Source organism: Seriola dumerili, unplaced genomic scaffold, assembly GCF_002260705.1.
Source record: "Seriola dumerili isolate Sdu_G_001 unplaced genomic scaffold, Sdu_1.0 BDQW01000226.1, whole genome shotgun sequence".
In the NCBI taxonomy this organism is placed as follows: domain Eukaryota; kingdom Metazoa; phylum Chordata; class Actinopteri; order Carangiformes; family Carangidae; genus Seriola; species Seriola dumerili.
In genome coordinates, this window is record NW_019174481.1 from 2,729,908 (window position 1) to 2,743,086 (window position 13,179).

At 39.8% G+C, this 13,179-nt stretch overlaps 1 protein-coding gene and 1 non-coding gene across 2 annotated transcripts; one reads left to right on the forward strand and one right to left on the reverse strand.

Moving 5' to 3' along the window:
- Window positions 1-706: 706 nt before the first annotated feature.
- On the reverse strand, window positions 707-8,991 carry LOC111228830 (septin-2B). The gene is made up of 13 exons (XM_022754915.1): window positions 8,855-8,991; window positions 7,802-7,844; window positions 6,722-6,836; window positions 4,844-4,930; window positions 4,555-4,678; window positions 4,146-4,280; window positions 3,872-3,989; window positions 3,512-3,613; window positions 3,193-3,338; window positions 2,930-3,013; window positions 1,738-1,798; window positions 1,097-1,193; window positions 707-906 (listed from the first exon to the last, which is right to left on the reverse strand). Exons 2-12 carry the CDS (start codon window positions 7,823-7,825, stop codon window positions 1,107-1,109), a joined length of 1,083 nt encoding a protein of 360 aa, XP_022610636.1. The 5' UTR covers window positions 7,826-7,844; window positions 8,855-8,991; the 3' UTR covers window positions 707-906; window positions 1,097-1,106.
- A 2,042-nt stretch (window positions 8,992-11,033) lies between these two features.
- On the forward strand, window positions 11,034-11,105 carry trnap-ugg. The gene has a single exon. It is a non-coding gene; the product is annotated as a tRNA-Pro (tRNA).
- Window positions 11,106-13,179: the final 2,074 nt, after the last annotated feature.

Consider the following 13,179-nt stretch of genomic DNA (forward strand, 5'->3'; position numbering starts at 1 on the left):
GTTTAAAAAAACACCTCATTTGTCCGTCCTTCATTTGTCAGGTGTACAGGAAGACTGTAAGAGGTCAAGGGTCACAGTTTATTTAAATTATATCGAACTCAAAATGAGCTTTACAACACTTGAATGCAGTTGCATTTGTTGACACTGATCTGAGAACGGCACTGATGGGTAAAATTTTGGACAGGAGAGGGGAAGAACTGATCCCAACACAGCACTCGAGGGAAAAATTCACCTGAAATTTAACCAGACTGTGGGGGGGTGGGGTCGAGAGTTGCATGCATACGAGTACATGAGTGGTATACTGAGCAGAATGAACCCTATACGATTGGACGCTTGTGTTTAAATGTTAAATTATGTTTTCACTTGACAAAAAGAATATTGAGACAGTGGCATAAAACGCTATTTCTTCTACTAGTTTTCACCATAGCCGACTCTCCCAATGAAGCTCTTTCACAGAGCTAATGTTAGCATGTGCTATGAGCGATGTTTTGGGACTAAAAGCACTGAACAGAAGCACCAATACTTTGGTTTTCTCGATAGCGAAAAAAGTGAGAAAGCAAAAAAAGAATGGAGAAGCAACAGAACATCCCAATGGGTTTGTATTAAAAATATATATCACCATTTTAAAGATGGGTCACATGACTTCATTTGAGTAACTGGCAAAAAAAATGAATAAAATGAAACAAAAAAAAAAAAAAGGAAAGAAAAAGAACCGTGTGTAAATATATAAACATAACACTGTTTGAGTATATTTTACTGTATGTATAAAAAAAATGACTCCAGATCCCACGTGGGACTGAATGAAGATAGTGGCAAGCAGTAGGAGTCAATAACCAGACAGCTCTTACACCTTTTCTGCTATCAATCCCATTCTCTCTGGTCGATGTGGAGCAGTGGCTCAAAAACCTACAGTGGAAAAGAAAAACTACATGTTATCGTTCAATTTTGAAAATTATTCAAGTGAACAACTCTCGTTTAGATATTTACGTTACAAACACAGGAAATCAGGTGTCCCACTGTTCTGGGAATGTAGTGTAATATAGAGTGTGTCTGCATCAGAGGGAGTGTTGCCTGTATCCATGGGTCTTGCTCCTACCGTTGACTTTTCACGCATTGGGGCCTTCTCCCTCTCCATCTCCCTGCTTCTGCATCTGGGCCTGCATCTTTGCAATCATCTCCTGCATTCGTCTCAACTGTAGGACACACAACATCAACATGTATGACAGGGAAACAACAACTGCACTTAAAACAAGAACAAGGCACATACATTCAGACAGCTGGGATGTTGTTTATGTACAGATGCTTTCTCTTATCTGTCAGTCTACATAAATGTATTATCATTAATATCTGTCTGCCAGTTATAAATCATTAATTAGAAACAACTGCTCCTGCATCGTCTGCTTGGACAGAAACCATCTGTGAACGTGAATTATTGACCAGTTTAACACATATATTCAGAGAGACAACAACTAAATTATAAATGTGTGACTACAGCCAGCAGCCTGCTAGCTTAGCCTAGCATAAAGACTGAAAACAGGGGGGGAATAATAAGCCTGTCTCTGTTAATACTTAGTTTACATACATGAGTGGTACTGATCTCTCAACTACCTCTTGGCACAAACGTGAGTGTTATTCCCCAAAAAGTCAAACTCTTCCTCTAGGAAATCTGGACAATCAAGACGGATGAATCATGAAAAATGAATTTCTAATAGTATTGTAGTGACTGAAATCTCCCACCTCAGCCTCCTTCTCCTGCAGGATCATATCCTTGTCCATTTCCTCCGGCTCCGGTCCTTTCCTGTAATGACCACAAGTATAGTTACTTTTCATGTTAGTATGTAGTGTAATATTTCTGTAGAATATATGCCAGTTAACAAAGGAATCATTAAGTACAAGTTAAATGCACAGTGAAAGAGGTTATAAATGTAAAATCACATTGTGTGATGATTTGTAAAGCATAATAATCACACTCAGCAGAGCACTGTGTGTGTGTGTGTATGCGTGCAAGACTGGGAGTGCATGTTGTAGCATTTTAAGTAACATTAGGCAAACATGACAAAAGCCACATTGAGAAAGTGAAAAAAGGCTCAGTGGGTTAGTGGAGTGTTTCTTTGCAGGAAGATACAAAAAGCTCGCTAGAGAAAGTGGGCATCTACAACAAGTAACTACAAAGAGATGAAAGCAGGAAGATTCAAGAGGGAAGCAGCGAGTGCGAGAGTCAGGGCAACAGCGTTACCTCCCCCAAATGACAAAAAAAACAAAACAAAACGGTACCTCCAACAGTCCACTCATGGGATTGGACAAATCAAACCAGACAGCCATCATTGGACAGATGGCGAGGCAACGTGAAGACAGTAAAACCACTCCCTTATCCTGGGTTGGCTTTAGGGGAAAGTCTAAAAGAATCTCTGTGGTCTACACTGAGGGTTAAATGATGATGTATCGCCACTATGTTAAATGACACACACAGTAATCCTGTTTACAACATCTACATAAACTACACATGCCATTTAGCTACCAGCTAACTATGTAAATCCACAGCCAACAGCATTGAATTCAGTTCTATCTCAATACCACTGTCTAACTGGTGTAGGTCACATGCAAAATGATGAGTTAGAGCTACTGTGCTACAGAATTGATACTAGTTCAATATTATATGAATCAACAAAAGATGAAATGAATGACTGTGGATTGCATCATACGGCAATAACTCTCATTAATTATCCTCCTTGGTAAATATTTCTGTAATGTGTGCATGTGTCCGACAATGGCTTTTCCATGTATCTCCAAGACTTTTACATTTGATATATATGATTTCTTATCAGACATCTGCTGTTTGAGGTGGGGGGGGGGGAGGTGCAGAAAAGCAAGCTGACAGACAAGTACGTACGCAGGAGACAGAGGCAGAACATAACCATGGGAGGACAACCTGCCACCCCGTTTGAGGCGGTCCGAGCGGAAGTTCTCGTAGTGCAGGTCCTGGGTCACTTCCTGTAGATCCTGCATGTGGGTTCTGTGAGGTTATGGAAAAGTCAATAACTAATAAATACTTCTGCACAGACATTCACATTTTTATCATAATGGCTAAAGGCATCCTGGAAAACTATCTCAACCACCAAGAAACAAACTTTTAATTTTAAAGAGTAAGGAAAAACCTAGGTTATAGCCTCCTCTGGCTCCTCTAGCACTCACATCAGCATGGTGCGCAGCTTGAGGAAGTCGTTGTGCTCTGGGTTCTCCACCTCCACCACTCCCCAAGGGTACAGACGGCCCCTCACCTTCTTCCCTTTGGCCTCAATCTGCTGGTTGGATCCTACAACTGCAAATGGGATGCTAGCCTGGAGAAGAGAAGTACTTTATGTTGTCTGTTCTCATGGTTCAAACCTCCCAGATAAATAACTTTAACAAAATAAATGCAATTTTGTGGCTAAAACCCTGAAAATATCTTTGGAGAGAAGAAAGTTTGAATTCATCCAGGGACAAAGAGCTGTACAAGGAACGGGGAGTTTACCTTGAGGATCCTAGTTTGCTCTTTGAAGTCCTCATCCTCATCTGACTCAGCATCAGGAAGGTGGTAAATCTTAATACCATGTTCATCAATCTCATCCAGAATCTTACAAAGAAAACAAGGAGAAATCACAGGTCATTATCTAGTAAGTGGACAGACGACAGCCTTTTGTTTTCTGTTTAGTCAGAGCTATAGAAATATAACTACTATATGTATTATTCTGCTAATCAAAATCATTTCCGACATAACCTCTTTTGACACTTCACTGGAGTTGAAGCTACAGTATCACTAAAGCAGTGAGCATGAGCACATGATAGCTGCTGTTCATCTCAGGAACTGGAAATCCCCCTCTGTTGTTCTCACCCTGCGCTTGAGCCTTTCCCTCTCTCTAAGGGTGAGAGTGTCCGCCTTGGCGATGACAGGAACCACATTAACCTTATTGTGAATGGCCTTCATGAACTGGACGTCCAGGGGTTTTAGGCTGGTCAGACGGGAAACAGACGGACAGAGGGTCAAAGAGAGACAAAGGATTCCAGTAAGAATTTATCAAAAGCAAAAAAGGGTGAAAAAAATGTAACTTCAGTGTATTAACTGAAGCGTGTACAGTATCTGTGCGAGTATGTATTGCAGGACTCACCCGTGACCAAGCGGGGAGATGAAATAGAAGCAGCAGTGAACTCTATTGTCAACAATGTGTCTACGATTTAGACCGCTCTCGTCGTGGAGGTAGCGCTCAAACTGATCATCAATGTAGCTGATAATCGTGCTGAAACTGGATGAGAGAAATATAGGTCACACTGAACATTCAGTTTGTATCACAGCATACTGCAGCAGAAGCCCACTCTCTCAGTAATGAAATCAAAAGCCCAGACAAAAAAAATAATAAATAAATCATCCTCCTGTTATCCTTATGATTTAAAACAATTCAACTTACTTTTAACTGTCAAGTAGTGATGCTCTCCAAGATCAAAGGACTGACAGTGGGTAATTTAAATCTAAAAATACTTCATCTCCTCAACAGCATACGCTCTAAAAAGATTTCATACCAGTCCTGGCTGTTGATGGCGTCTCCATATCCTGGTGTGTCTACCACAGTGAGACGGAGCTTCACTCCTCGCTCCTCAATTTCTACTGTTGATGCCTCGATCTGAACCGTCCTTTCTATCTTTTCTATAAGAAGGAAAAATAGATATAATACAAGGCCACAGTGAGTCCGTTATTGTTATTAAATGGCTTGAATGTGTTCATTTTATGTTTATAATACACAAAGTGTTTTACAAACCATCCAAAAGTGGCTACGAATAAGGATCATTTGGTCGTGCGTGCGTGTTTTACCTGCTGCTCCAGGGATGACTCTCTCAGGGTAAAGGTCAGTGAGAAAAAGGCTGTTGATCAGGGTGGATTTTCCAAGTCCAGATTCACCTTTAGACAACAGAGGAAAATAAAAACAATCATCACACAATAACCATCAAATGAGAAATCAGAATAAAAACCAGAAAGAATTACAAAAGCCCATCAGGTTTTGAACTTCCCTAATACAGATTTGAGCGTCAACAAAAAAAGAAAAAAAGAATAAAGACAGTGTCAGTGTGCTGCAGGAAACAGACTGTCTGTCTGTGATGCACATCAGGCCTCACGTAACACGGAAATACGCATCAGCATGATACTAACTCTGACTTCATGAACCTGATAGAAATATGTCAGGTGGCTGACTAAGCAACCCTCGCCCCGAGGAAGCAATGCAAAGTTTCAAAATCAGTCAGGAGCAGGAACAGGAGGAAGATCGTCGGATAGTTTCACTCGCAAGAACCAAGAACATGGAAATCCTCTTCTAGGTCGACTCCATCTTTACACAAAATTCTTGAAAAGATCTTAAAAACTTCCTCACATATAAAAAGTGAAAAATGAAAATGGTTAGAAACACAGGCAATAAAAACAGCCCAGTTTCAGTGAGTGATCAAGTTTTAAACATATGCTAATGACCTGATTTCCAGACTCGTCCTTGAGTCAAAAGTGTCTTTTATCTCATGATGCTGCAGGTCCATTGAACATTGTTTTAGTCCTGTAGTATGACTGACTTCTGTCTGGGAAAATCATGAAACTACAGCAGCAGTTTAGCTTAAGCAACAGAAATGAACAAAATCTAGCAAACTATATGAAGGAAATGTAAGAAACTATGCTCAAGTCTCACGATCACATTACAGATGTTCACACATAATCAACCCAAAGCTTGTGTGCTTTACTTAGGAATGCTGCAACTGTGGTTCCCACCAGAGCAATGGCAAAAGATTTACAGAAGTTTTTACTACATCCAAACTGGCAATTTGCCAGAGTGCATGGAAAATCAAAGTTGACATATTTAATGCACACTAGAGGCAGTTTGGAAAGGGCTGTGTTTTGGGGTAGCATAACAACAGATGTATAATGAGGACAAATTTAATTAAGTATATTATTTGTCTGTGGGGGAGAACTGCAGCTATCTAAATATACAAGAAAACACTGATTTATTTAGGAACCCAGGTCACAAAAGAGGTTAAATAGGCACTCAATGAGTGTTCTTCCAGTAGCGGGACCAGCAGGCCTTGTCCAATGTATGAATCAGTCCCTCGAGGCCCACAGGCTACATTCCTCTCTGGTTTATTTTAAAGCAAAAGGATGAGCAGTGTTCAGGGGGGAGCTCCTACCCTCCCCCCTCATCAACAAGCACAGAGGTTCACACAGTCACAGCACTCCCATCCAGCAGTTTACACTGCTGCTGACGCCAGCTGAGCAACTACACTGATGTGACATCTGCCATTTTATACTGACCAAAATGCCTTTGAGCACACGAAGACACACCTCTGCTTTACTGAAGACAGGTTCAAAGACAAAACACCCAACATACCCTCAACATACAAACAAATGGAGCTACAGAGGTGAAAGAGTTGTGAGACTGTTATACAGAGGGTTCATTATGAAAAGAAAACAAGTGACACCAACAACTAAATATTGTACAGGCCAATGGTCAAAATCACACCAAAAACATACTCCCATGAGCCAAAAAACAAAATGCATTCCTTAAATTTCCATGTTTATTGAAGCTGTCTAGCTTGAAACTTGTTATCACTAAGATACACTATCATCTTCCAAACTAAATAAAACTAGAGCCATGTAATATCAAGAAGAAATGGACAAAATTAGAAAAGGTCTTAAAAACAGGGAAGACACACTCACCTACTACCATCAATGTAAACTCAAATCCTTTTTTTACTGACTTGCGATGAACCTGATTAGGCAGGTTGGCGAATCCAACATACCCTGGGGTCTCAGGGTTGGTGAACTGGCCCTGCTGTAGTACAAAAAGGAGAGGACAAAGACAGAAGTGTCATAATCGTAGTTATAATGTTTGGTGACATTACAATTTAAGATGAAAGACCGTAGCTTTGCACAGAATTCTGATTTAGTTTAAGATAATTGTTGTTGCATGATGAATCCAAATCAGTTGTAAGTTGAACATTGTGCTGGCAATAACATAACCACTTATAGGTGCTAGAGTAGGAGTCACTGAGGAGACATCTGTTCATGAACAACCAGGGTTTTTAGGGAGAGCAACAGTGACCTCTCTGTAGTGTATTTACAAAAGACTGTCCACCCATCATTCCAGTGATTATGGCTCTTTCCTACACAAAGCAATTCAATAGCCCCCGTGGCACTGCTACACACTGGCAAATTCAAATACAAAAAGGTACCTGTTCTTTATTTAGTTTGCGCTTTTTTGGCCACACAGTCATGTAGTATTTATAAACGCTCCTTTCTCCCAAGCTTTCAGCAAAGGTCATGACTGATAAGACTAATAAGTAGTGTGTTCCTGTGCTGCCTTTAGGCCTTTCAATCCGCATAAAGCCACATCAGTGAGTCATGTGAATAGTGAGCAGCACACTGAGCAACTGCCTGAGTGACCTAGCATTCAACAAGTAAATAATATGTGTTTTGAACAACCACACATTGTAGAAAATAACGTGAGAAAAGTGGGATGGAACAAAATGTCTCACTGAAATGAAATCCTGGACTGAGTCAAAAGAGGACAGCAGACTTACTGTTTACATTTATAACAAAACCACAACACCTAAGATTGAGTTTTGAGTCAGAGAAAAAGGAGCATATCATTAACATACAACCTTACTTTCTCGTCATTATTAATGTTAAACCATTACACAAGAAAGACAGCCAGTGAATTGGAAGAGGGAACCTAGTATTACCCTGTACAGTATCAGTTCAGATAAAGTATCTGGTTTTGTATTTTGCAAGACTCACCTTCATTTTGTCGGCCTGAGACATTTTTTACTGCTTGTTAAACCTGAAAGAAAACACAGACTATCACATACTGAGAAAAACTTACAACAATAACTGGCAACAATACTTAATTTTACCACAACTCTGGCCTATGTGAACCTGTTCTGAAATGGAGCTAATTCATGCAGTCACATACATACAGGCCTGAGTGTATGAAAGACAGGAAGTCTGGTTTGTGAGAGTGCTGTGTCTCACCACAAAAAACTGACTATCTCCTTTTCCTGCTAGCTGCATTAAAGCTGCGTCCCACTACAATACTATGATCTGAGGATAAGCGATTAAGCCATGCTTATGCTATTAATCCCAACGGCTTTACAACTGGTGTCATATGTTTACTACTTTGTTGTTGGCTGTTGTGTTGCAATTCGGTGTCTTTTTCTATTCAAAAGCCCTAATGAACTGAAACTGTCAGAAACACACCAACAGCACCGAGAGTTAGGATGAAAAAAAAACTGTCTCACTCTGCCAGATAATAGGAAACTGTTGTTTTCCGGCTGATTAGACAAATGTATGTGTCTAGGTTAATTCAGAAGCTAGTTTGAGCCAATTCAAGAAGCCTTGCCTACCCTACCACAGAAAAATGTAACGCTAACTAAAACTAGCAATACTAATTTTCTTACACGTATTGAAATGGAAATTAGCCAGTTAATTAGCAACGGCTAGTTTTATAACGGTAACAACCCAATGGGCGTAAAATGGGCTGATGCTGACATCTGCCATGAAAACCCCCCAAATTTGATTATGTTTCTGTCTTTGAACAGCCATCAAAACGAGCCCAATTGAAAGCTATTTCCTATTTCTCCAGCTAACACCCCTCGCTAGCTGTTCGGAAACTTGGTACAAGCTTAGCATAGCGTTAACCACTAACTAGCCGAGTAGCTTCTCTCGCAGGATGTTCACTTAAATAGCTAATGTTAGCGTCGTCGGTTTAACAACGAAACCGCGACCTACACAGCGACGAGAAAACATCGTCATGAATAAGAGGTAAAAAAATAGATAAATCAGCGGTGTTACCTTGCAGTCCTTACAGTGCAGAGAGGTACCGACAGACTAAGTTAACGATGAACAGCAGACTTGGCGGACACCTCAAATTCTTCAGATTCCGCTGCAGCAGCTTCCTTTAGCACACAGACCACAATGCACTGGGCGAGAGGAGCAGCGGCAGCAGCAGGGCTCAACCCTGTCCCACCGTCAACACTGAGAGTCAGCCTGCTCTCACACACATTATATACAATATCAGTTCATTATAAGCACATTACAATTGATAAACAGTATTATCAGAAACTGCGTCATAATAACAACAGGGATGTAATAATGGGGGGAATGGTGGAAGTAAGTACCCAGAGCCCCAACACGAGGAAAGCCTTAAAACAGCCTGCAACCTAAACTTTGTTTTCATTTACAGTTTGGTAATTTGACTTTTGACGTTATGAGCATTATAACATATAACAAATATATATAACCAGTTTGAGAGTTATAGCAGGTTTGTTCTTGTATTTACTTTAGATTTAAGATTGAAAACTTTTATTATAATGCTACTGTCTGCCACAGTCTGGGTTATCCACTGTTGGAAACTAATTCACCGTAATTCTCACATAAAACGTGATTCCACTTATTATGAAAGACAGTAATACAGTAATCCTATCTCAGTGTAGTGGGAAGCCATCTTTTCCACCTTTTTCTTATGATGAGGGTATGATAAAGACCTAAAACACCATGACAGAAATAATGTTCTATAATATTCTCACAGTAATTACAGTATGTTGGGAAAAGATAGCTGAAATATGCAGAGATTTCAGATTGTGCAGACCTTTTTGAATGTGTTTAATTGATTACCCCAATAACTCGCTAGTTTCCCCTGGAGTCATGACCACCTTCTACCCTACTACTAACAGAGTCAGAATATAATAAATATAATACATTGAATATAATAAACTAATAGTTGAATATTATAAATTGTGTCAAAATAGGAGAGAGAGATACAGAACAGCTATAAACGGACATTGCAGTGAGATTATTTTGTCAAATAAATCATTTTGTAATTTTTATTTCAATATGTATTATATCATTACATTTTTCTGTGTCATATGGTATTACTATTTGTGAACCCATTGTTTTCTGTGATGTTTGATAAGCCGTGGTGTTATCCTTCAGTATAGTAGGATTGTATTTCATATATTGATTCTTCATTTTTTATCTATTTCATTTTCAGATTCCCCAAAACAGAAGGAATACCACCTTAAAATGTTGTAATGTTGCAGTCATGATGTTCTTGTATCAGTGAAATAGCTTACTCCTGTCCAATCCAAACAGCTACACTAAAGTCAGTTGTGTCATTGAAAATATTAACAGCCATTTTTTTTGCAAGACCCTATAATAATTCCTGTCTTCGTTGTAAATTTATTTCCAATCAATTGTGGGCTAGCTAACAGTTATGAATTATGTTCATTATTTAATCAATTTGTTAATTTATCTAGCTCCGCTTTCCTTAAATTGACCGCTGCAGCCAGCATGTTTGTTCAAAACGAGCAACCTTTACTTTGAAGACGAGCTGTCTCTGTTTCCGACTCTCGACTTCCTTGTTCAATTTTCATTGTAAAAGTTGGTTAATGGAACAAACCGACTCTTTGGTGCGCTGAATTGATGTGCTCGTCTTCATTCAATGGGACAATAACACAAGCAAAGCGTTAACAGCGTGAAGGCAGCATCGGATAATGAAGCTCACAAACGTCAACATACATTTGCACTTAGCACAAGTAGCACAATGAAATTATGCAACTAGGCTAAGCTGATATTTTTCAATATACAACGTGAACAACTTCAGAAGAATTATACTTTGTGCACGGACTGTAACAGCTAATGTTCTACCAAGGGCCCCTCGCCATTTTAAGCTCATTTGGAAGCTGTCAGGAACTTTCCTTTCCGACCAGAGTTAGCTAACGTTAGCTCTGACTGTACGGGCTCACCGGTCAGGAGGTAGGTTAGCTTGCCAGCTAGCGTGAACTGTTAACCAGCGTCATCCCTTCTAATTCAGGGTAATGTTTTGAAATCTTGCAGTTTTGATGAAGCAATTGACAATTTTGTGTATAAATAGAATATAATATAAACAACTATATATATTTATAATATTCATAATGCATAGCAGAAGACAATCAAACGTATATAACATGTACCGTTCACACTTTGTGCAAGCGGCTCGTTGGTCTAGGGGTATGATTCTCGCTTTGGGTGCGAGAGGTCCCGGGTTCAAATCCCGGACGAGCCCAATTTTTTGCCATGATTCACATTTTACTCTACAGTAAGCAATACTATCTGGCACGTGTGTCATTGTCTACCCTTGTTTTGTTGCTAAAACAGATTTACAGAAGTGACCTCCTAACCGGACCCGTCTATAAAGCTTTGTTATACCGATCTCTTGTGGTCATTGGCAGTACTACAATGTGGGGTTTCTGTTAATTGTTTTTAATGTGTATGTATACGGTAGCTGTTTGTGTTATTTTCTGCATGAGGTGGCTCTTCATCTACACAACACAGATAATTTAGTTTCATACATTTAAGTTTTAGCTCTAGTGTGGTGGCCCACTTTTTCGTGCAGCAGAGATATTGTCTGAGTTCACCGAACACAAGATGTTACCAGTTAAGATACAGGACAGATAAAGAAAACTATTTCAGGCACTGTGGTTTTGAGGCCTCTTTCAGTTCATCTCTTTTTAGACTCCACATCACCTGTGTAAAGAGGAAGCTCATCTGATTTTCAAGAGCTAAAAAAAGCGTGCTTATAATTGAACCGGCATATGTTCTGGGTTTAAATCACCTGCCTATATTTATTCTGCACACAGTCTCACTCCAGTGGCGCTGGAGGAGCATCAAACGACTTAAAAAAATATGCTCACTTAATGCCTTTCTTTCTTCACCCAGTAGGGGCTTATCTGAGCTTGCTGTTGTGACAGCATCTCTGCTCCCCTCCCTCCGGTCTGGCTCAGGACAGCCACTGCTCTGCTTAACACGAGTCCAGGAGATATCTCGGTAAATACCAGTCTCTTTCCCTTTCTGTTACAGCAAGCATATCATCGCCACAGGAGCTACACTACTTCCATTATTTCCATAAGCCTCTTAGTGGCGCCATGCTCTGTCATTTGTAGAGTGGCTTCATACTATGGGGGTGAGTTTCTATATATTTTAAGTGTCTCTTTCCTGTACCCACCCTCTTAATTTGTCCTGGGTTCCTGTTCTGCTATGAATCACAATGGTAGTTTTTGGTAATTCCCAGTTTTTTAAATGGATGTTGTAATCCTATTCTTCAGAGAGAAGAAGCAGAAGAAGAAGAGAGATAAAGGTAAAGGACCATAGCAGTGTTTTTTTCATGTCTGTTCATGTCCTGTGTTGTTTCCACTTTCTGGGACAGAAATGTTGTTATTTTATTTTTGTCAGACTTACAGTACATTATGATCACGGGCTCATGCAGTTGTGAGTACTGGTTTAATCATCTCCACTGCAGTTGTGCACAACAATAACACAACACAAACTGTGAGTGTGTACAGGACTGTTGCTATTGGTTTAATTTGTGAGTGCTCACTCGGTACTTACATCTGAACTCAATGGGCTTTTGCTCCTGGCTGGCACCAGCACTGTGCTTTCACCACAAGAGCTCTAATATACAGGCAACAAGTTGAGTCTTTTCTTTTGTGTCTTTTTACAACAATAACAGCTTTGTCAAAGACAAAAGACCATGTGGAGCAAATTTCGAGTCTCTGCAAGGTGATTTTCATACAGCATACAGTAATGAATGGAAAAAATGGCTGCTGGTATTTTAAGAAACTTCATTCATCATGCTGTGGACAGTGAAATATTAAATATGATAAAGCATGTCGAAACAATCATTTCATACTTGAAGCACAAGAGCGAGATGAGAGAGGGAAGAAAAAGAGAGATAGGTGAAGAAGTATTAGTGACCAGGTCAGGAGTGCCTGTGATTACTCAATTAATGGTTAATAGATCAATTTAGAGAATATCTTATCAACATTAAAAACTGGATGTCTGCAAATTTTCTTCAGTTAAATTCAGAGAAAAACTGAAATCCCTATAACTGGCCCTGACCAGCATCGGCATGCACAAGTACAGTCCTCTCTTGCCTCTTTCTCCTACAATATTAAACCAGCTAGTTTAAAGACAAACGAGGTAAGGAAAGGGATCATATTATTCCCCTTACATGTTTTCACACTGGCTACCAGTTTGCTACAGAATGGATTTCAAGATTTTACTTGTTACCTTTAAAGCGCTTCATGGCCTGGCCCCAGGCTACATCACTGAATCATTAGCCCCATACCAACCTGCACGCA

Coding starts and splice junctions, on each gene's coding strand:
- LOC111228830 (XM_022754915.1), bottom strand. CDS start 7,825: ATGTCTCAGGCCGACAAAATGAAG. Junction 3,990..4,145: donor ATCTCCCCGCTTGGTCACGG/GTGAGTCCTGCA, acceptor CCGTCTGACCAG/CCTAAAACCCCTGGACGTCC. Junction 1,799..2,929: donor CGCCTCAAACGGGGTGGCAG/GTTGTCCTCCCA, acceptor TGGTCATTACAG/GAAAGGACCGGAGCCGGAGG.